Here is a 22,649-nt window from a genome sequence, read left to right on the forward strand (position 1 = left end):
GTAATTTCACATTGACATGTTGGGTGTCAATCACAAATGATATGGTGCAAGAACAATATGCCAAATACTATAAGCAATAAGTCAAATAAGACCAACAAAACCCAATATCCAATCATATAAATAAATAACTTTATGAACAAGTAGATAAAATTATTTATGACACATTTAAGACGAAAACTAACTTAATCATCATAAAGTCTTTACAGGTACACCTTCTCTCTCACCTATGAAGCCGTGAGATCATGAACATAATTAAAGTAAACCTAAGTACTTAAAAACTGAATAGCCGATGAATTTTGATGAGACTTGAAGTAAAAGTAATTGTAGTTCGTATAAGACCTTATAAGAACAAAATGTTATTAATTTTTTTATTATGTGATTTAATTCTCTTCATGGTAAACTTATTTTTTTAAAATTACTTGTTTGAATAATACACGAATAGAATATTTAATTTTAGTTAAATTAAAACAAATATTTATTTTTATTTAAAATAATTTTCTTTTATATACTATTTAAATTATATGTATTTTAATTTAAATATATTCAAAATAATAAACTTATTAAAGTGTAATATTTAACTATCCGATCCAGCTTTTATAGTATACAATTCACCAAGAATAAAATAGATGGATTTCATTCTTATATATTTAAACAAGTTTTAAGGAAATTTAGTTTATACTTTGAGTTTTAAGAAAATATATCATAAAATTAACCTAAAGCCTAAATATGATAACAAGTGATACATACAAATATTTGGGCATAGATAATAGTATAGATATTTAAATATATATCCATAACCTCTAATATCCATCCAATTGTAGTTTTAATGAGTATTTAATTTTTCCTGATGAAGCAAGGGAAGGAAAAGGGAAGAGCATAACATTTTTTAAGAAATCCATGTCCCTCGAGTTTCCAAAAAGTTGGAGTGCCTAAAAAATTCTGGCTGGTTTCTATCCCCAACTTGAAACTATAAATTCCTCTTTCGCTAGTTGTGATGCGAATGCATAATATTTTCCTTTGTTTTTGTGTTTCTCATGTATGAATGTGAAAGTCATGGCATATCGTTGGAATGAAAATTGATATTAACCATGGCATATCAATGATTTGGACCTTCTCTTATTCGAATCATGAGGCGACCTGTTTATCAGTTGCTTTATAGTAAAGCATCTTCTGTACATAGAACATCATGTAACACTGTGCTGCCCTCACAATGTGCTCATCAACTTGAGTAATCCAAGCATCATCACACTTGTACCATCGATTGCTTAATCGCAGATAAGTAACATAATGGCCAGCATCTAGCTTACCAGTGTGCGTGACAACGGCAAACAACTCAAACTCTGAACACAACTCATCTGAACCATCAGGCTCATCCCCATCAAAAGGAAAGATCCTGTTCCCAAATCGACTCCTTAAAATTGTTGATGAGAGATAAGGTGACATGTCCAGTGAAAATGGGAACTGTAGGTATCGATCCACTTTCCTGGACATCTTTCTTGTTGAAGAATGCTCAAATCTTTTTATATGAAAGCAAGAAACAAGGGGAAGTTTCCTTATTGACATCTGTTTGAGTGTTTCTTGCCTCACCTGACACTGCCGGCAGAAAAATTTTTGGTCAGCTCCCAATCTCTCCGCTCTTGTAAATCTCTTCAAGCATCCAGTCAAGGTAGATGTTCCACAGTATTGGCTTGAATTCATGCAATCAGCCTCACCATTGCAAGAATGATTTGATGTTGCAGTAGCCATTTTGTTAGAACCCCCTTGATTCGGTTCCAAGTCCAGTGAGATGTCTATGCATGGGTCGTAAGTAGTTGATGTGAAACCACATGCCATACATGTAACATCTGATCGCAGAATACCAGAGAATACTTTATGAGCAATACAACAGTCACCATTGCCTGCAATATCGGAGAAAATGTTGTCAGACAAAGATGCTTAATAAAATGACATCAGTTTAAGAGCAGACCTTACATTGAAGATCTTGTACAATTCAGCAAACAAAGAAGGTAGCAAACAAATTCCTTGTTTCTTTGGTGCTATTAGAACTTAGGTAGACCACCCTGCTATTAGAACTTAGGTGTTCAATGCTGAATGAAATTGCCAAAAGGATTCCTAATTCTACAACCATTATCCTGGGGTAAAATTAGACTTCTGGAAATGCCCAAAGAGAAACAACTCATTTTCTTTGCAATTTAAATAACTTGGAAATTTTGTACACAAAATAGATTTACATTTTTTTTCTTAATATTTTTAGAAATACAGAAGATAAAAGACAGAATACAGGATCAACTGATTACTGTCGACAATCACGACTTACTGGAACTAAAATTTTACAGCCGTCAGAATTTGTCTTGATCTTACAAGCCAAGCATGCCAAGAATTTGTCTTTTTGTCCAAAGTAATATAGCATCTAATAGCCTCTAAATATTGTGAGACCTTTGCACCTTACAGTCAACCCGAGAACAATACCTAGTATTATCCCTAGGTCCTCCAGAGTGAAGGAGTCCAGAACAAAACACATTATCTTAAAAACATAATTGATTCTTGAACAGTCAACCCACTAAATTTGACAGCCTCTAATTGAGAGAATAAGGAAATAGGTCTTGCATTGAAACAGAGGAATGCCACAAGCATAAACAGAGGCAAGAAAATGAGTATTTCCATGTGGGAATAACACTCCAAAAGTAGAAAGAACTACATATTTCGAGGCTAAAATCTTAGCTCAGCTTTCAAAGAACTCAGAGTTCTGACATTTTTTATGGCTGGAAAACTAATGCAACCTTTTCTCCAGGATACGACAAGCTTTGGAACTATAGCCTAAACAAGGTAAAAAGGTGGAGTTAACATTAACATCATTTGGTCTAGAATCTCCTGAATGATGAAACGAATAGGCTAAGCAGAAATTGACTTACACGGACTCACAGGAACGTAGCAGCTAACACCATCAGGACAGCAGGTTGTGGTTGAAAATTAGCCCTAAATGTTTGAGCAATTGTCAACTCTTAGGCAACAAGCAAGAGACCTAAACTCTCACCCTGCATTTAAATATTATGATAACTCTGTTATCTTAAATAGTATTTTGAATTACTTTGAAATTAAAAAAATGTCAAAGACATTGAAGATAGCAAGACAGTGGCGCTCTATTGATCGTCTTCTATAATCAGTTTGGTTGCAACTATGATTAATCTGAGCTAATTCACCAACTTGTTACAAGTTGAAAAAAGGTAACATATTGACTTCTAAGTTCTTACACCATATAAAGATTGTGTTCTTAACAATCTAATGCTAGCGCTCAATATCTTTACTCATTACAACTTAACCATACAGTGATATTTTTCCTATAAAATGGATCAATGTTTAGGTAAACATAGATTTTGGTCATTAAAGAAGTCTCTTTGATGGCAATAAGAGGATAAAAAGACTGGTGTTACAATATTCCCTATATTATTTTTTAAGACATACAACTAAAATACCCCGGCCCTATGAACCACCACTAAAAATACACATTTTAAAAATGAGCCAAAACAACAAAGAGACCACAGCTTCCACAAGAGTTAGACAAATACTCCAAACCAATGTTAAGCAAGGCAGGATTGGTAGACTTGATATTATCTACGAAATGATTTGTTGTATAACACCAAAATTGAACCAGCTAAGAGATTATAGTAGCACAAAGTTAGATGTCAACATTCCTCGCACGTTTTAATTTCATTTTGATATTACGCTTGAATTGAATATCCCATAAGATACTAGAATAAGTGGCTTTTATACAAGAAACCCCCTCTTTCCGAACAAAAAAAATCATAACAGTAGCAAGCACTTCAGAGAGGGTGAAAAGAATAATAAATGGGTGTCACAGTCAGAACACATTACCTTCAGTATCTGGCTTACGCCGACCCTTCTCCACCTTCTCATGGATGCCATCAAGCATGGAAATGAAAAACTCATGCGCATCCTGTTGTTCATAACTGGCAAGGTTAGCTGCGTGCTGCCACCAACTGAAACATAGCATCAATAACTAGTCAAACAGTTAAACTTTCTATAACAAATTGACATAAGAGAAACTTAAATCCTAAATAAGAATTTTTAAAAAACATAACTATTTTATTCAATCACAGTTTATAGGCCATCACCATACGCACCTGTATAAAAACTTAGCGGGGCTGTAGGGAACGCGATCTCCAGAAAACACAGCAGAGAACATAGCATCCATATCGCAAGCTAAGCATATCCGCGCATTCTTGTTCCCATTATTGCTGCCATTTCTCTTCCCAGTAGCACCACTGTCTCCGTCACCGTTGTTCCTTTTCTGACAGAAAAACCGATTATGCCTATCGCTCAAAAAGTAATTCCGCAACGGCGGCGTGTGAAGCAGCGCTTGCAACACCGAGTTCATGAAGCACGTGTTTCCCAAATTGTTCAGCCCGCGCAATCCGCGCGGCAAATCCAGCGAAGGATCGGCGGTATCGTCAGCGATCGGGCCAGAGCAGCTGCCGATCAGAGCGCGCTCGCGCAGATCTGGCGCCCAAGGCCGGTAATCCACTCGCCGTTTCTTCCGGAGATTCTCCGGATGAGGCGAGGTGATGGCAGGCGGAGGATCAGCGCCAAGAGTGGACGCGGCAGTCTGAGAGATCACCACGGCGGCGTCGAAGTCCCGATCGTAGACCTGGTCGCGGCACGCGCAGCAGAAGAGCTCGGCGCGGTCGACGTCGATCGCGATCTGGTGGCCAGGCGGCATTGAGGCGGCGTGAACAGCGGCATGAGAGGAGCCAGTGGAGGAGGAGGAGTGGCAGGAGACAGCGGCGCAGGTGACACAGGCATATAGGCGGGAGGGGGAGGAGAGGCCGCAGGCGCCGCAGCGGGGGACCTCGTCGGGATCACGGCGGAGAGCGGCACGGCCGCCGGGAGGCTTGATGCGGAGGCAGTTATGGAGAGCGAGAAATGGCTTAGTTGAGGTGCGGCGGAACTCGGCCAAGTGGGGACAGGGCTGGGGAGAAATCTGAGCGTTGATCTTGGGGGACATGGCGTTGATAATGTGGTAAACCTAGGTTTGGTGGGCATAAGATTCATGGATGGGAGAATGAACGGGTGAGATTGTAGTAACGCATTGAGATTGATGAGGTTCCTCTCCTTTCTGTTGTGGGGGCCGAGACTCCACTCCCTATTTCAGCTTCTGCTCACTCCTTTCTGCCTACTCTTCTTCCCTACTTCTCTTCCGTTATTCTTTTATACAGTTTCCTTTCTATTTTTGTAACAATCGAAATAATTATTATCAATATTTCAGTTATACATTTTCTATTTTCAAATTAATGAATAATTTAATTTATCTGACGATAAATAATAGTAACAGCGTATCCCATTCAAAAAGTGGGAAATTTATGTAAGTGAAATAACTTTTCATAATTTTTATTGAAATGGATAATTTTTTAAAAAAATTATAAAAATTGGTAAGTTCGTTGGGAAAAAAGATTTTAAAATATTTAGGTTCCCGAATTTTTTTTAATTTTTTTTTTTCAAAATAGAAATCGTGGTGCTTGGATAGATAATTTTTAATATTTTTTTCTCAATTTCACATTAAAATTAAAGTGAATGAAATATGTTTTTAGAAAAAAAAAATCTAATATTCAAGTTATGTTCTAAGTTTTTTTTTTTATTAAAGTCGTGCTTGCAAGTATAATTTCAATCTTTTTAATTTTAATTTTTAAATTTTTTATTATTTAAAAATGTAATTATTTATTTTATAATTGAATGCTTTTTAATTTTTTAAACTATGTATTTTACATACATAATTTATCCAAGAAGATTATAGTGCATAGAATGTATTGCATCTAACTTCAAGAAAAAAAAATTAAAAATTTAGTTGAAAAGATAGTTGATTTTGCACATTAACATTTATATTATGTTACGTGGTTGAAATTTTTGTTATCTACTTAATTATATTTTTCAGATTATGAAATGAAATAACTCACTCTTCAAACTAAATTACCAACAATAAGGTAAGAGTTTTGTTATATAGTTTCATAAATCAAATGTATAAGTGGACTTAAGCATTTGATGAAGATAAGAGGTATGGACATGACAACTAACTTAGCTTAATACATGAACTCTATTTTAAAGGGAACACAATCTTTACCAATTTCTGTTCTTGTTAAAACAATATTTGAAACAAAAAATTTATAGTTTGTTGAAAGAGGAATGAAGGTAGAGTGCATGTTGCGAGCTAGACATCAATACTTTGAGGATATCACAAGCTTACTCAAGAAATATGAATAAAGATCGACAAAGTGTCATGTGCAACACTATAATCAACATAATTTAGAGTTTGGTGTGTAGAAATAGAAACTCCCCAACCTGGTCGACGACCAGTCAAATAAAATGATTGGTGGTATGATTGTAGTGGCATTTCAAGCTCTTTGACTATTTTATCCTCATGTAATAATCAATTGTTTTACTTGTTACTTGCAACTGCTAACGTATGTTGACCTAGTTTATGGTCTACACAACGTTTATAAGACTTACAAAAATTAAAATTAATTTTATCTACTCTGAAACGAAGATTATTAATCAACATATAAAGGTTTAAACTTCGTTTCTAACCCACACATGTGCCATAAAAACCAGAAATACGAACAACTACTATAATCCATAAAGAAATGGATCAATTAGGTCAAAATTATATTTTTATTATAGCAACAAAGGTCGCAATGATAAATCCATATAAACAATGATAAATAAATCCATATAAACAATAATAAATAGTTTCTTATATAATTTAATTGTGTATGATAACATATAATTTAGTGATATTGATTTAATCCTTTTGCAATTTCATTCCATTTTCATAATCAATTTCATTATTTAGTTAACTAAACTAAAGTTTTTTACTACATTAAAAGTAAATACATAGTTTAAAAAATAAAAAACATTCAGTTACAAATGCAATTTGCATTTACATATCATTATAATAAAAAGTTATCCAACATAATCAACCTAATAACTTAAACTAACTAAATACTTGTTTAAATTACAATGATAAACTATCTAAATTACACTCAATTATAAATAATTAAATACATAGTTTAAAAAATAAATAACATAAAATATATCCAATTACAAAATAACTATTTACATTGTTCAAGTCATAAAAACATAATAAGATTGAAAAAGAAAAAAAATATTTGAAATCGTCTTTGCAAGAACTCCTTAAATGAAAATTAAAAAATAATTAGAAGTTACTATTGGAAAATAAAATGCTAAAAATATGCTTTAAACAAAACTTGAGTGTATGCTTTAAATAAAAAATCATAATTGAAAACTTCCAACTATTTAAATTTGTCATTCATTCGCTTTGTTCCGATCTATACAAGATTCTATCATTTAAACATTAAAAATAATTTTTACCAAAATTTTCTTTAATTACTGAGACTATGAGGTAGTAGTTACATAAAAGAAAGTAATTTCATATTTTTTTTTCTCTAAAGAATAGTTACTTAAACAAATTAGAGAAATCAATTTGTGACTGAGTCTCAATATAATATCGCCATAAATTGATCACAAACACATTAAATTACATTTCATCATATACATAGGAGTGGTCTTCAATAATATAATTATATAAAAAATAAAATATTATTTCCCTTTGAATAAATTCCACAAAAAGTTTCCATTAATAGGTCCAGAGAAGCAACTAGCAACTACAAAAAGGACTTCCATCAAGGGAGCCCAATTACACAAAAAGTTGGTTAGAATTGAGCATAAAATTCATAAAAAGTGCTTTTGAAAATGTATTTTTTTTGTATGAAAAAGCGTTTCAAGAAATTTATGGGCTACAATAGTTGGTTATTAAATTATATAGTCTAACAATATTTGTTTTGTATTGTTGGTTACAAAATAGAATCAATGTGGGGGAATCACTCTTTTATTAAAAATAATAATATCATGAAATGTAACAATATTAATTATACGAAGAATTACACTTTTTTATATGAAGTAAAAAAAAAGTTAATGAGTCTAAGAAATCAAGTTCGAAAATCATGTATGTCATTGCACAAATGACAATAATCTTTCCCTCTTTAAATATAATGACATTCTTTCCTTTATTTAAAATTAATGATATTTTTTTTCTCTTTTTAAAAATAGTGACTATCTTTTTGTCTATTTGAATATAAAGACATTTTGTTCTCTCTCTTTGGATAAAGTATTTGAGTATGTTTTATTTCTTGTTTTGGTTTCAATACTATTTTCCTTAAGATTCCATTGTATTTATTTTAACGGATGCATATATTGAATTTGTAAGAAAAATGACTTTATTGAACATTCCTTCATATTAATTTAAATTTATTATAATTGATTAATCAAGCTTAAGTGGAGGTTTTTGAGACGCATTAACCAAACTCCACTCTTGATAGTGTAGCATTGAACACAATGAACAAAGCCACCTGCATTTCTCATCTTAACCAAATCAACATTGCCTGATGCTAGTAAATAGTTACAAATATAAACACCCCAGTGGCAGAATCATGATCCCAACTATTCTATTACATGTAAAACTACCAAATGATACATACCAGCAATTACGTGATTAGAACAAATGAACTAATCTAGAAAAAACAAAATAAAAGCAACTATCATCTCTTCGGTCAAATCAACTAGGATCCTATTCAAGAACCATAATCAAATAACTCATTCTTTATTGGAAAAAATTACTTCAGAAGAAAAAGAAAACAGATATCAGATTGAGAATCTTATTTGAATTTTATTATGAATACATATTTTTAAGCATGCTTAGTTGAAATGAAGCGTTTTTGCCTGATTCACAAGTCTACAATTGAGATCATATCGAATGGAGAAACCAACCAAATGATCCAAGATAGAATTGCAATTGATACTTAAAAAAAAACACTTCGTTTAGGTAGCGGCAAAAGATAATAACTGGCAGGAAGAAGGTAAAGTCTTGGAAACAATGGGAAATATTAATATAATGATTATCATAGTTGACACGAATAAAGCAAGATAAGTCTACTTAAGAAAGTTACTAATTCATCTGTCCTAATCACTAGACTCGACTCAAATGCATATTCCCCGAAGACAATTTCCTACTAATATTAATTCTCACTTTCTCTTCTTAGAAGGTGGCTGGGGAGTTTCCTCCTCCTCCTCTTCTTCCTCATCCTCATCTTCCTCTTCCCCATCACCATCTTCATCATCACCGTTGTCATCATCATCGTCATCCTCATCCCCATCATCACTTCCTCCACCATTAGTCTCAGGATCATCTTCAGGATCCCCTTCTTCATCACCTTCTTCACCAGAGTATTCTTCATCCTCTGCATCATCATCCTCCTCCTCGTTTACTTCTTCTTCCTCATCACCATCCTCATCATCCTCAGTTTCACTGTCATTCTTGTTTTCTAGATAAGCATGTTTACTCCAAGAAAGGTCTTCCAAGGGAAACCTGACCAGGATTTAACACCGACATAATAATAAGTAACAATTTGAAATGAGGTAGATTTGACGTCCCAAGATTAGGAGATATGTAAACGAAAAAGTAAAGTTTTCTATATTATTGAGGTACTTCAGCTAATTCTTACCTTCCACCAATGGGGATCAAATTTGTTGACACTGGATTTGTGACATTAGTCAGCAGATATCCAATCTGAAAGAAAAACAGAGGTAAATTAAAAATGTCAACTGAATTCAATGCAATACAGGATAAATACCAAGAATAGTTCTGAAACCGACTAAACTCATAACATACATTTGCAGACATTTACCGTAAGTTATTTAGATATTCAAGAAAGCAACAATGACAAAAATTACATACTTGAAATATAGCTTGCAAGTTGTCAACAGTTTATATCATCTCAAATTCTAAGAAAGACCAAATGAAGTGTTGATAGACTGAACACCTAATGGGGGAGTATAGGTGGACGGTAGTTCTTTTGCAGAATAAGAGATAATTTGTTTTTTTTTTAATGTGTTGCTTGTTTTGAGCATTAGGAGAATCCCCACACTTCCTGTTCGTGACCAGTACACTGCCTTTCTTAATGTCAAACTAACTAAAAAACTGAGAAAAAAAGAACAAAGAATGCCCCATTGGCCTTCACTGGTCATAGAGTTGAGAAATTGCACACAGTATCAAGGACATGGCAGGGATCAGTCATGTAAGATCCCATCACACTGTAGCAAAATGTACCAGCATCCCAAATCTTAAGTAGGAACCCATACATACTTTTTGTCATGGCAATACTTTGTACTTTGAACAAACAAAAACAATGTATTTGATAACATATGTACTAGTGACAACATATTACATGAAACAGCCTGTAGCACACAAAGAAAATATCAATGAAGGGAGAAAACAACATTAAATTGAAAACAGGAGGTACAACACAAATGGAGAACATTCAACACAGTTACATGAAACATAATTGTAGATAATCCCTAGAGTTCATGGCAAACACTTATATGCAAAAAGGAACCCATGCTTTGACCTAACTAAGCACGGTATTCCAAGCATGCAAATCAGTTAAACAGCTTAACCCTATTTCTGAAAACGCGTATTTAACTGTTAACATAGTAACGCACACAGTACAAAACGTTAAATTGAAGGGGTAAATGATGTGGAAAGAAAAGAGAGGGTTTTGAGAGAGAAATACCAAAGCCATAGATTGCGCGGCGGCGAGAATAGTGTCAGCTGCCACAGCTTGAAGAAGAGAGGGCATTTGGAAAACTGTGTGAATTGGAATCTGAAGCTCCATTGCAGAAACAGTATGAAGCTGAAGCTGAGAGAAGAGAAGTCAAAGGGTTTGGTCCGAATCTGATTACTGATTATAGTAAACCCCACATTCTCTACCGTTTAGGGTTTTTGTGAACCAAATTGCTATTGCTATTGCTATTTCTATTGCCACTCCTAATTTCGTTACTTCCACTTTTTTTTTTTTTTTGTGGAAGTGGCTATAATAATTTCCTGCAATTTGATTCAAGGCTTTGGATCTTGTGCATCTTTGGGCTTTGGCCCTTTCTTATTTTCTTTTGCCCTTAATTTACGCTCCAATTATGAGGGGACCATTTTTTGGGGGTGCACACTTCACAACAGCATCATTAAGAGCAAATCAATTTAATGAGGCAAAGTATCAAGGCACATTTTTCAACTACTTCTTTTTTACTTCTACATTGCTTCTGGACTATTTCTTCCTGCACCTCCATATCTTCTCCTGCCACCTCCATACACAATATGAAAATACATTTTTATCCTTTTCTGTCATTCCATAGACTAGTTTCCGGATTATGTAATTCGAAACACATTTAAAAAAAGACTTCCGGATTACATAATCCGGAAGCTAAATAAGAATTCCAGATTATGTAATTCGGAAAGTAATCATGCATCTGAAAAAAGGTTTATGGATTACATAATCCGGAAGCTAATTATAAATTTGAAAAATGACTTCCGGATTACGTAATCCACGATAATGTGAGTTGGGCTTGGGCTTTGACATGTAGTGTCCACAACTTCATTAGCCTAGTTTAAGAAAATTACATGATCAAATTCTATAATCTAAAATATGCTTTTCTTAAAATATAAAATTTAAATTATAACGATATTTCTGAATTAAAAAATAATTTTCGATATTTCTATTTAAAATATTTTATAGATTTAAAAATATTTCCGAATTCTATCCATAATGTTTTCATATTGTTACTTTTGTTTTAGGTCAAGAAGAACAAATTTGACACTTGTTCATGCCACATCTATAATTTTATTATATTTTTAATCACAAATTAAAATTTTTAATTAATTCTTTTAAATATCCATTTGTTTAGTATTCAAAATAGTTGAATCTTCTTCAGTTAAACTATATTTTAATTATCCTTGGTTGAAGAAATAGATGAATAATGAATGCACAGTCGTTTCAATAATGTTTACTCTCAAAACAAGTGTGATTAAAGCCCTTGGATTCACAAGTTTTTGTAGTCTGATAAGAAAATATCTTTGATTAGTGACTTTGAATTTTAAGGTAACAATTAAAAAAAATAAAATTATATATATAATAATAATATATATTTTAAAAAAATATTATAGTTAAAAAATAATGCAAAAGTCACCTTACTAAAAAACAAAAACAACAATACTGAGAAGCTTACTGTAGATTAAGTCCTTAGTATTTTCATGCAACAATGTTCGCATATATACAAGACAACTTACAATACACACTGTATATATAAAAAAAAACATATATTATATATATATATATATATGAAAAAAACCATATTTTATCCGTAATTAATTAATTAATTAATTATGGCTTCTTAAATATATAATATCTCTTACTAATCATGATTTTATATTTTTATTCCAAAATTTGAAAAATTAAAATATTTATTTAATATATTTAGTTTAAATTTATATATTATTTGAAACGATTTTCATACTAATTTATAAGTTAACTCTTACAATTAACTCTTACATATGATATCTTAATTTACAAGTTCAAAGTTAATAAGTTAATTTGTTAAATAAGTATATGGTAAAACTAGTTAATAAATTAATTAGTGTTCTCGAATGGGTTTGGAACTAAGAGAACGATTGTTCTCCTTCTCGGTCAGTTGGTCCACCTTTCCTTCCTATTGCTCACACAATCTTTCCGTACTCTCCTCGCTCATCCACTCCTCGTCTCCGTGAAATCCAGACTCAACTGGTACCTGCAAAAGACAATCTGACACTCAAGTCGACACTCGTGCAATTAGTATTGCATGATGACGTACTTGATTCTTGAAATCTATGCCTATTTATATGATTATCATGAATAATTTGTTATTGGGCCAGATTAAGGATTTGGATCATAATTAAGAATGTATTACCTAGTGCTCAATCATTGATTGATCTTGTTAATCCTCTATTTAGACGTAATGATTTCGATCGTATGGTAAGTCTTGATCGGGTATCGAGCCTCCAAGTATCGTACGGACCCGACCGGTACAATTAGTAAAATGTAAAAATATACTACTACATAAATGTTATTATGTAAATAAAAATTGTACTTTTATGGAAAAGATAATTAGGTAACTTTTTTAAATAATTAATTTTTTACTAAAATTTGTAATACTTTTTTTTTTTAATATTTTTTTATTTGGACAAATATTTTTGCTTAATATAGTCGATTTAATAAGTATTAACTATTTTTTTAGATTTTTTTTTGTCTATGTAAAATTAAAAACATGTAATAATAGGTAAAAAGAATTTAAGGATAATAAGTAAATGAATAAAAATCTAAAATATAAAAAAAAAATGTTATAAACTAAAAGGTATAAACCAAGTAAAGTAGATTGTAATTTATGAACAAAAAGTTTCTTTTGATAATGATAAAATTAATTGTCTTAATTATTGCCCAATAAATAATTATCTTAATTGTTCCAGAGGCAACTATAAATTACAATAGAAGCAAACCACTTTTAATTGACATTTGATAATGAATGATTTCAGATTTTCCTTTACATTATTTCAATATGCAATAGCCTTTTTATTAAGAATATGATCTATACTTTTTTTTAAATGCATATTATTTAATTTAAAACTTGTTGACAAGGATATGAAAAATTATCTAATTTTTATCCTTATAAATTATATATAAAATTATTTTAAAATATTTTTTTTTCAAAGAGTTTCCTAAATGGACAGAAATACCTAGATTATCAATGGAAAGAAGAAAAAAAGAACAGGATACAGAAACAGATACTCTGAACTATATTTAGTACATATCTGAAAAATAATACCTGAAATAAAATTTGCAGCTATCATAGTGCACACTCATTATACTGGTAATGTGAAGCTGAGGTGTAACTGATGAAGTCTTGCAATACTTAATAGACAACACAACTAACATAGTCATCACCATTTGCACAGGCAAGGTTGGGGACATAACCCGATTATGATTATTGACTTCATTATACCACCACTAAAAGAATTGTGAAAATGGGTGTTACCCAGCAAACAGTAGTTTGAATATAATCAAATCAAAATGGAAGATTTAAAACCAGACAACTAACAACATGCCTTTCAATAATCACTATATTTTTTTATTGTCAGATCAACAGTTTTTTTAAGTGTATTTTTCACAGCAAAACCTATGGTTTAAGAATTGCATGATCGCCAACACTTCAAGGGATGATTATATTCATAAATTTCCTCTTTGCAAATGCCAACCACCATTTATTTGGAGTGCCATTAGGTCTGTATGCAACACTTAATAACCTCCCACTTGTTTCTTCCCTTATCTGCTTCAAATAATTTCTGAACAATTCTGCATTGTTGATATCACAAAGCTTGAAATACAGAAATATGAATATATAAATAAACATATGTATATGTGTGTAGTCTGTAAAAAGGTTAAGTAAATTGCAACTGCATCAGATAGGGTAAACACAACAATTTATAAAAGTTCAATCTAAGCTAGTATGCGCAATTTAAATTCTCAATATGTGAACAATGTTCTAATCATCAATCATGTAAAGCAATGACAATTGCACAGATAAACATAGATTACGTCCATATTAAATGAGCTTCAACACACTGTTCGGACAATGATAGATCATCAGCTCTTTGAAAAAATATGAAAAAGTCGCTTGACTTGACTCTTCAAAAGGCTCAATGACAAATATATACAAGGAAACAAAAATCCTACATATATTGGTACAAATACAAGCTGAAAATTCCTCAGATGCAGAAAGCAATACAACTGAAGTTTCCATTAACGAATTTTTTACACATCAAGGGAGTACATATTACAGTTTATTTTATAATATATGCCTATATTTTCTATTTCTTTTAGTTGGAATCCAAGCAGTAGTGAACCTGAACAACACTGCAAAATTTGGATTACAGCAGCCATAAGTCACTTAATAGTTAGCAGTTTAAATAAACCTCTCTGAATGACAGTTTTCTAGACTTGAGTCATCTTTTCAGATCTCTGAGGACATTTGGTATCACTCCAATCAATGTTTGTATTCTGGGAATTATCTTACGATATAGCTATGTAGCTTCATGGCTAGAGTTATACACTCATACTTACTTTCAGAAAGCTTATGACGAATGAAAATACTTGAATAGTTCATTATTTGCCAAAGACTAGACTTTACTTGTTGGGTGTGTACTCAAAATTCATAAAGATTAAGCTTTGATAAAATTTCTTGTCTTTAAAACAATGCCACCCCCACATTGAGGCACAGACACGCTCATTTGGTCATGTGAGGTTAAAGTGAACTAAGCCAGCAATTGTGAAAATGGTGTCAAATATTGGGTAAGCAATTAATTAAAATACAATGATTAAGGAATTATTCAAATACAGTTTTACTGACTATTGTCCTAAGTGCAATGGCCAAGGAATCAATAATTAGTTATTTTTATTGCAAATCACAGTGGAGATTTGTTAGTAACATTAACCACAATCATACTTCTCAATAAAAGCTTTCCACTTTTTGAATCCTTAACTATTACCTTGAAGGCGGGCACCAATTAAATAACTACTTAAGCAATTAAATGTCATGATTAAACTAAGCTTATGCGTCTACTTATAAGAACATCAAGGTGAAGGAATAGTGATCACAGGATTCACCTGCTTCCTGGTCTGATTGAGGAGGGGGGAAAAGGCCCGCAAATGGAAAGCCAGACTCTCCAGGGACAGGAACCTTTTCGAGACCCAAGTTGATGATTGCCTTGGTTCCTTCAGCCAAGGTTCTGCAACCTTCAAGCCTCTTGAGAGCGATGTTGATGTAAAAGGTCAAGTATATGAGAAGCTTATCAGCAGGGCTCTTGATGTCAAAGTTTCTGAAAAACACATTGGCTCGAAAGAAGGTGATGGCTTCATCCACGATATCAGTTGTATCTGTACCACACATCGCAGTCAAAGCATATCCCACATTCAGAAAACACGAAAAACAGAACAGAACAAAAAGCAATAGAAAAACCTTGATCTGAAACAGGAGCTGGTCCCTTGATGTGGCTCTTGAGAGGAAGAAGAGGACACCCACAAGCTCTACTCACTCCATCTTCATTCACAAAACTAGAGTGATAAACCTATCAATAGATAACAACAATGACAGCAATCATTTTTCAATTGGGAATCAAAAATTGAAAACGCCCAAAATTTTGAATAAGCACGAATTTAATTTAATTGAATTCCGTACCATGACTATTGTGGCCACGATAAGAACAAGGATTGCTCAGAAGATTTCAATTGCAACCCCAAGTGTTTCTGTAAATGAAGGAAGAGAAATCAATTCAAGCATGTAAATATGTAATTGTTTGGAATGAGGTGGAGAAATTGATAAATGTATACCAAAACAACGGAAAGTTCAAAGTAAATTGAGTCATTAAGATGCCAAATTTGGTAGGTGATGTGAAATCAAGATTGTGAAAAAAGTAACAATGTATGGGAATGGATCTGAGAACAATGAGTCTAGTTTATTCTTCATTACAACGCAACACTTGCGAGACAAGTAAGGCTTCTTCTTCCTGCACCCTACGTTTTACTTCCGGCACCTCCAAAATTTTAAAAATTCCGAAACTAGCCTTAACGGATTTATTAATCCGGAAGTGAATCATGTTGTTTTCTGGATGAAGAGGTGTTCTAGAAGAAAATTGTTAATAAATTGTTGAATTTGGAAGTCTAATTTCTGTTACGAATTGTTGGATCGGAAAATTTACTAATTCCCTGTTCCATAATATTTATGAATTTTCAAATATGGAATGTGAAAAAATCAATGTGAATTCTTGATTTCTTAAAATTACCGAACTACATTGTCTGAAATACTAGATATAAACTGTGGAAACCATAATTCGAGAGACTACTGACCACCACCAAAAGAAACACCTTTTTGTGCTAAGAGATGGAGCAGCGCCACCACCGCTGTTCATAGAGAAATGAAATCCGTATGTGCAGTCTGTGGGCAAATGAAGAAGAGAGGGTAGTGTGGGTCTTATGTGCATTTTGGGTGTTTAAAAAATAATAGGGTTATTTTTGTCTTTACATAATATTATGGGGTGCAGGAAGAAAAACATAGGAGTGCAGGAAGAATCTGCCTATAAGTAAATAGAGCCTTGGTACTCTTTGCGGGCCAGTCTTTTACTATAAGCCCAAACTTGCTCAGCCCTTACTTGTTCTGCATTCTGCACCCCATAAATTTAAATTGCATCCTCATAGGATATGTGAAAAATACTAAATTACTCCTTCTTATTTATATTCAAACCTACAATTTCTTCTTACCCACCTCTGCATTCTTCTTCTTTTGTTCTTGAGTGCGAGACCTTGCTAGAACTGCAATGGCAATGACAATTAGGCTGCTTCTTCCTGCACCTCCATACCTTCTTGTACCACCCCCATAAATTTTTCTTATTCCAAAAATACCCTTTTTAATATTCCGAATTACATAATCTGGAAGTCTTTTTCTAGATTCGGAATTAGCTTCCAGATTATGTAATCTGAAATCTTTTGTAATTAGCTTCCAGATTATATAATCCGGAAGTCTTTTCTATACATAAGATTAGCTTCCGGATTATGTAATCTGGAAGTTTTTTTTTTATATGTGTTATTAGCTTCCGGCTTACATAATCTGGAAGTCTTTTCTAAATATGAAATTGACTTTCGGATTAAGTAATCCGAAATTTATTCGGATTACATAATCGATACTTATTATTTCAAATCCAAGGGGATGAAAAGAAAAGGATAAAATGGTATTTTCATATTTAGTATGGGGTGGCAAGAAGGTATGGAAGTGTAGGAAGAAAGAGGTCTGACAATTATGTTGCACCGGCCCGTTGAAAATGTAAGTGTTTATCTAGTTTTTGATTCTTCATTGATTTTGTGATTTTTTGTTTCAGATAAAAAATACATTCTTAAACATGTATATTTTTTTTATAAAATAAAAACCACATAATTATAATTTTTTATATATAATCATTTTATTTGAATAATATTTTATAAATACAAATTAACTAATATTTTAAAAATAATATTATTTTTCATAATATATTAAAAAATATTATATGAAATTATATTGCGTAAAAAAACAAACATATTAATTAATTTAATTAAGTACTTAAAAGTAATCTAATTATATTAATATTTTATATTTTTAACTCTTAATTAATTATAAGGATTGAAAAGGAATAATAAAAAAATTAAAAAAAATTAAAGTAATAAAAAACTTACAAAAAATAAAACACCACGGGATAATATTTAAAGAGAGTTTAAATACATTTGGTTCAATTATTTTATATTAATTTTAAATGGTGCAAGAAAAAATTTAATATTTTTTTATTACATATAATTTGAATGTGTTATAACTATTAATATTAATGCTATAAAACATAATTTATTATGTTTTAGAGAAAAACCATTGTTAATGTTGTATAAAAAATAACTATGCAAATTTATAATACTACACTTAAAATAAATTATAAGTGTATATTTAAAATTTTAAATACTACACTTAGCATCATGTCAGACGAATTTGCTGACCAAGAGAAAGTTGTGGCTATAAAGAGACTTTGTTGAAATCATCATTTACACAATTTTATTTAATTATGTTAATTAATTGAAGTTGTGTATGAGTCACACTGAACTTAATTATATCCATTGCAAAATCAAGATTATTGGTCTGCTTAAATTGAACTCAATTGTATTTCATAATATCACATGAGACGTAAAAAATCTGGAGACCAAAGACTAGATACATCCATAACGAAATAGATTACCTATATCATAACAAACCAAAAAAATGTTCTTACAATATAAATGAAGGTCACACACAATAGGAGTATTTGCTCGTATCGACTATAATATGTCATCATTTATAAATAATTTTTCTTATTATGAAAAAATATCTTTCGCTTTCTTATATTCTCATTTATCAAACTTACATGTCATTCAACTAACTCCGACAAATTTACATAATATCATAATCTCAAACAATTACAATTAAAAAATTATTATATGAATCTAAATTTTACCACTCTCTTTAAAATAATATAAAAAATAAATTTTTAAAATTTATAAATATATCTATAAAAAAATTAAAGTCTTTCACGTATTAAGCTTATTTTTTGTTTTTTACAATTAGACAAAAACTCATGTATAAGTAACACAACTTCATTGAAAATAATAGAACTTAAGTTATATACGAATAACACAATTTCAATTATATTATTATATACTAAAGTCGCGTATCACTCGAGTACAACTTTAATTAATTAAACAAAGTTATACATATGACACAGAATTCCAACAAATTTCATAAATTTTTTTTTATATTATGTCCAATAACTTCATCTTACTTAAAGTCATTTTGTAATTTTTTTTTCAAATAAATAATATAATTTTTAAAACGGTTCATCTAAGTATTTTAGAGTTACTTGTTCAGTCAAAATACTCAGATAATCAATAATTATTTAATTAATTAATTATTTTTTTCTTTTCTCTAGTCTATTATTTCGTTTTCTTAATAAGACATATAAAACTAATATGTAAAATTTTTTCTAGAGATTAATAGAGGGGTTGGTATGAGATTTATTGTATATAGTTACATGTTGCTTTAAACCTACATGGGTTCTTATCAAAGTATAGTGTATTCTATTATTATTGGCAACTTGGGTTTATGAGGAGAAAGACATCAAGATTACTTACATCTAAAATATCTCTTATCTACCTTGCTTGCTGCTAGAAGTAATCACCAATCCATTTATACCAATTTAAAATCATTCCAATGCAAAAAAATAAAATATTTTCTTGACACTAATGACTTGTTTGTTTTGGGAGGAAAATGAGAAGTCAAAAGAAAAAAAAAATTGACACTGCAAGTTTGTTTTTTTTATGAAAAGCACATGAATGCTAAAAAACAGGAAGATTTACCTAACCAATTATTTCTTAAACATAATTAACTATATCTAAATATTTTATTGTTTTTTATATTGCTTAAATAATTAACTATAAGTCTGTGCAAAATAGTGAAGATTTGCAATAAAAGTCTTCCTCTCATTTCGCTACAAAGACAAATATTTTTGCTGATAAAAAAATAAAAGCAATAATTTTAAAAAGTGTATAATTAATTGAGTTCTACATAATTAACTAATTATAGAAGTCTACAGTTAAAAAAGTTGTTTTGTATATGAAATAATTAATCAATTATGTATAATTTACAATGGATTATATAGACCAAAATCTAGTAAATTGTTATGTAACCTGTATACATAAGAAATTATGTAAACTTTTAATATCTTTATATATGTTTTTTTTTGTATAAAATGGTAAAAATCAATTATGAAAGTGATAACTATGGTCCTACGACACTGTGATATGATTTCAACTAGCTCTCAACTATGAATTAATTAACTTCCTTTATGAATTTTAAGTATATTTATTTCAAAAAATAACATTTGTACACCTAAAAAAAAATCATAGATAATATTATGTGATAAAAAATAGAAATTTTGATTATTAATTGGATTATTTTAAAATGGATTTTTACTTTATAATCACTTTTTTTTCTAAGTATATTTACATTATTTTCTTACCTATAAAGACATTTACTGTCAATTTGATTGCGAGGGATCATGAAAAGATGAAAACAGAAAGAAAGAAAAAATAGTTATAGTTGTACCGTTTTACTTTCAAATATGACTTTACAGATTTAAAGAAGGGATAAAGTTAGAGTCACCATGGTTTGCAACCTACATTTTTCTCTACATTCAAGTTATAACTTTATAAATTATTATTATTTTATTTTAGTAATATTTTATTATTAAAAAAAACAGTTGAATGCAGGTAAAAAAAGTGAGTGTGCCAAAGAATATTTTTTCATAAAGTTAAATTGTACTTTTAAATATAACTTATTGGTCTAGGTATTTTTTTTTTCAAAATCTACCTATTTTAGTAATTTCTTAAGAAATTATATTAATATAATTTTCTTAAATAAAATAAAGATATCATCATTTGTTTCACGATATGTTTCTTTCTTATTTTTCTTTTGTTGTTGGCTGCATAAATGCAGATCTCAGCCACAATATCTTTAATGTGTGTGTAGAAAATTCCTTTCATGCTTAAAACATATGAATTTATTAACTATAACTTCCTGTCTTTAAATTTCTATTGCAATATATTGTTTTTTGTTTACTAAATATTTTTTATTAAAATTAATAAATATAATAAAAATAAATAGCATATAAAATATAATTTTTTTATTAGAAAAAATTAAGAAGAAATTAATGTTAAAGACCAAAATAATTAATTACTATTTCATTAAATTAGAAGCTATTTTATAAACTAAAAAAACTATTAGTATTTTCTATTATTAATATAAAAATTTAAAATAATTTTAAATTGTTATTTATAGAGACTAATTTAAAATCTAAAATATTAGTTGTTAAAATGTAGATACCTATTTAAATATAAATTTAGATATAAATAATTTTTTACTTTCTAAATTAATATTTAATTTAATTAATATAATACTAAATATTTTATTTTTAAGTTTAGTTACTATTTAGTGATTTTTTATAATGTTTATATATGTATAAAAATATGTTTTAAGAAACCAAATCTATGCTAAAAAAATAGAGTTGTTATATGTATATATGGTGATGTCCTGCTAATAAAATTTAACTCCATATAATCCTAATTAAAATTGTTATAGGTGATAAAAAAAATATTAAATTTATGTTCAGAAATATCAATTGAAAAAAATTTATATAAAACAGGATCTGTGTTAGATGAAAAATAAAATATAAATATTTTGAATTAATAAATTGGAATATTTGTAAAATGGTTTAAAAAATATTAGTTTACTATTAATTCAAAATATTTCTAAAATAATATTAATTAATTAATAAAAACAGTTTATATAAGTTACACTATAAAACATAATTTTTTTTAAAATCTCATTTAAAAAAATTTTAATTCTATATATTTAAAACTAATGATCACTTTATTTAAAAGAAATATTCAAAATTAAAATTATAACGATAGGTAGAAAATATATATAATGATATTCCAACTAATTATGATCCTGATTATCGTTATTACAATTACGTTATTATATACACAGGACAGCCAAGATATGACACATACATTAATACATTAGAGCTGGAAAAGATTTGATATATTAGGATGCAGATACAAAATATAGAATGCACGTCTAATAGCTGACTTTTTTTTTAATGCGATTCCAACATTTTCATGCTTATAATAAAAATATAATTTCCTTTATTTCAACTCAAGCTAAATGACTTATGCTTCTTAAAATTGAAAATCTACACCCATGCATATATCTTGTTTACACACATCTATGTTTACCCCATCTTTTAATGTTTTTTTTTTATTAAGAACCCGACAAATCTAAAAATTTCTAGTTAAATACGATTATGGTTTTGCTTATGGAATTTTCTTTTCTTTCAAAGTCCTTTAAATTTTTGCTTAGATCAAGTGCATCATTGACTTAGTATGTTGAAATGTTTACAGAAATTTTATATTTTAAAAGAAGTATAATAGACAGAAAAACTTTCTAAGCTAAATACGAAAATTATTCATTTCGAAACTAAATATATATATATTTGAACATATTTTCAACCATGTTTTAGTTTGATTATCATTTATAAGCTG

The 22,649-nt window shown here is 30.0% G+C and overlaps 3 protein-coding genes across 12 annotated transcripts; all 3 read right to left on the reverse strand.

Annotated features, from left to right (window-relative positions):
* Positions 1-752: 752 nt before the first annotated feature.
* LOC137807591 (ubiquitin C-terminal hydrolase 22) lies at positions 753-5,274 on the reverse strand. 9 transcript variants are annotated; one of them, XR_016519848.1, is made up of 5 exons: positions 4,143-5,205; positions 3,874-3,998; positions 2,913-2,976; positions 2,318-2,817; positions 753-1,898 (listed from the first exon to the last, which is right to left on the reverse strand). XR_016519848.1 is itself a non-coding variant. In XM_090300886.1 (4 exons), exons 1-3 carry the CDS (start codon positions 5,021-5,023, stop codon positions 2,945-2,947), a joined length of 1,038 nt encoding a protein of 345 aa, XP_090157012.1. In that variant the 5' UTR covers positions 5,024-5,205; the 3' UTR covers positions 753-1,898; positions 2,913-2,944. The 9 variants fall into 9 exon arrangements, 2 of the variants coding, with proteins under 2 accessions (XP_090157012.1, XP_068464409.1); XR_016519852.1 differs by having other exon boundaries at positions 2,913-3,035; XR_016519853.1 differs by having other exon boundaries at positions 1,062-1,898; positions 2,752-2,817; positions 2,913-3,035.
* Positions 5,275-8,953: 3,679 nt separating this feature from the next.
* Positions 8,954-10,934, reverse strand: LOC137807592 (uncharacterized). The gene is made up of 3 exons (XM_068608309.1): positions 10,659-10,934; positions 9,591-9,655; positions 8,954-9,454 (listed from the first exon to the last, which is right to left on the reverse strand). Exons 1-3 carry the CDS (start codon positions 10,758-10,760, stop codon positions 9,112-9,114), a joined length of 510 nt encoding a protein of 169 aa, XP_068464410.1. The 5' UTR covers positions 10,761-10,934; the 3' UTR covers positions 8,954-9,111.
* A 2,975-nt stretch (positions 10,935-13,909) lies between these two features.
* On the reverse strand, positions 13,910-16,447 carry ARPC3 (actin-related protein C3). 2 transcript variants are annotated; one of them, XM_068608311.2, is made up of 5 exons: positions 16,335-16,447; positions 16,183-16,250; positions 15,964-16,072; positions 15,612-15,881; positions 13,910-14,300 (listed from the first exon to the last, which is right to left on the reverse strand). In XM_068608311.2, the coding sequence occupies exons 2-5, from the start codon at positions 16,183-16,185 to the stop codon at positions 14,158-14,160; spliced, it is 525 nt and encodes a 174-aa protein (XP_068464412.1). In that variant the 5' UTR covers positions 16,186-16,250; positions 16,335-16,447; the 3' UTR covers positions 13,910-14,157. The 2 variants fall into 2 exon arrangements, with proteins under 2 accessions (XP_068464412.1, XP_090157013.1); XM_090300887.1 differs by having other exon boundaries at positions 14,027-14,322.
* Positions 16,448-22,649: the final 6,202 nt, after the last annotated feature.

This window comes from Phaseolus vulgaris, chromosome 3, assembly GCF_051622355.1.
Source record: "Phaseolus vulgaris cultivar YP4 chromosome 3, ASM5162235v1, whole genome shotgun sequence".
NCBI classification, from domain to species: domain Eukaryota; kingdom Viridiplantae; phylum Streptophyta; class Magnoliopsida; order Fabales; family Fabaceae; genus Phaseolus; species Phaseolus vulgaris.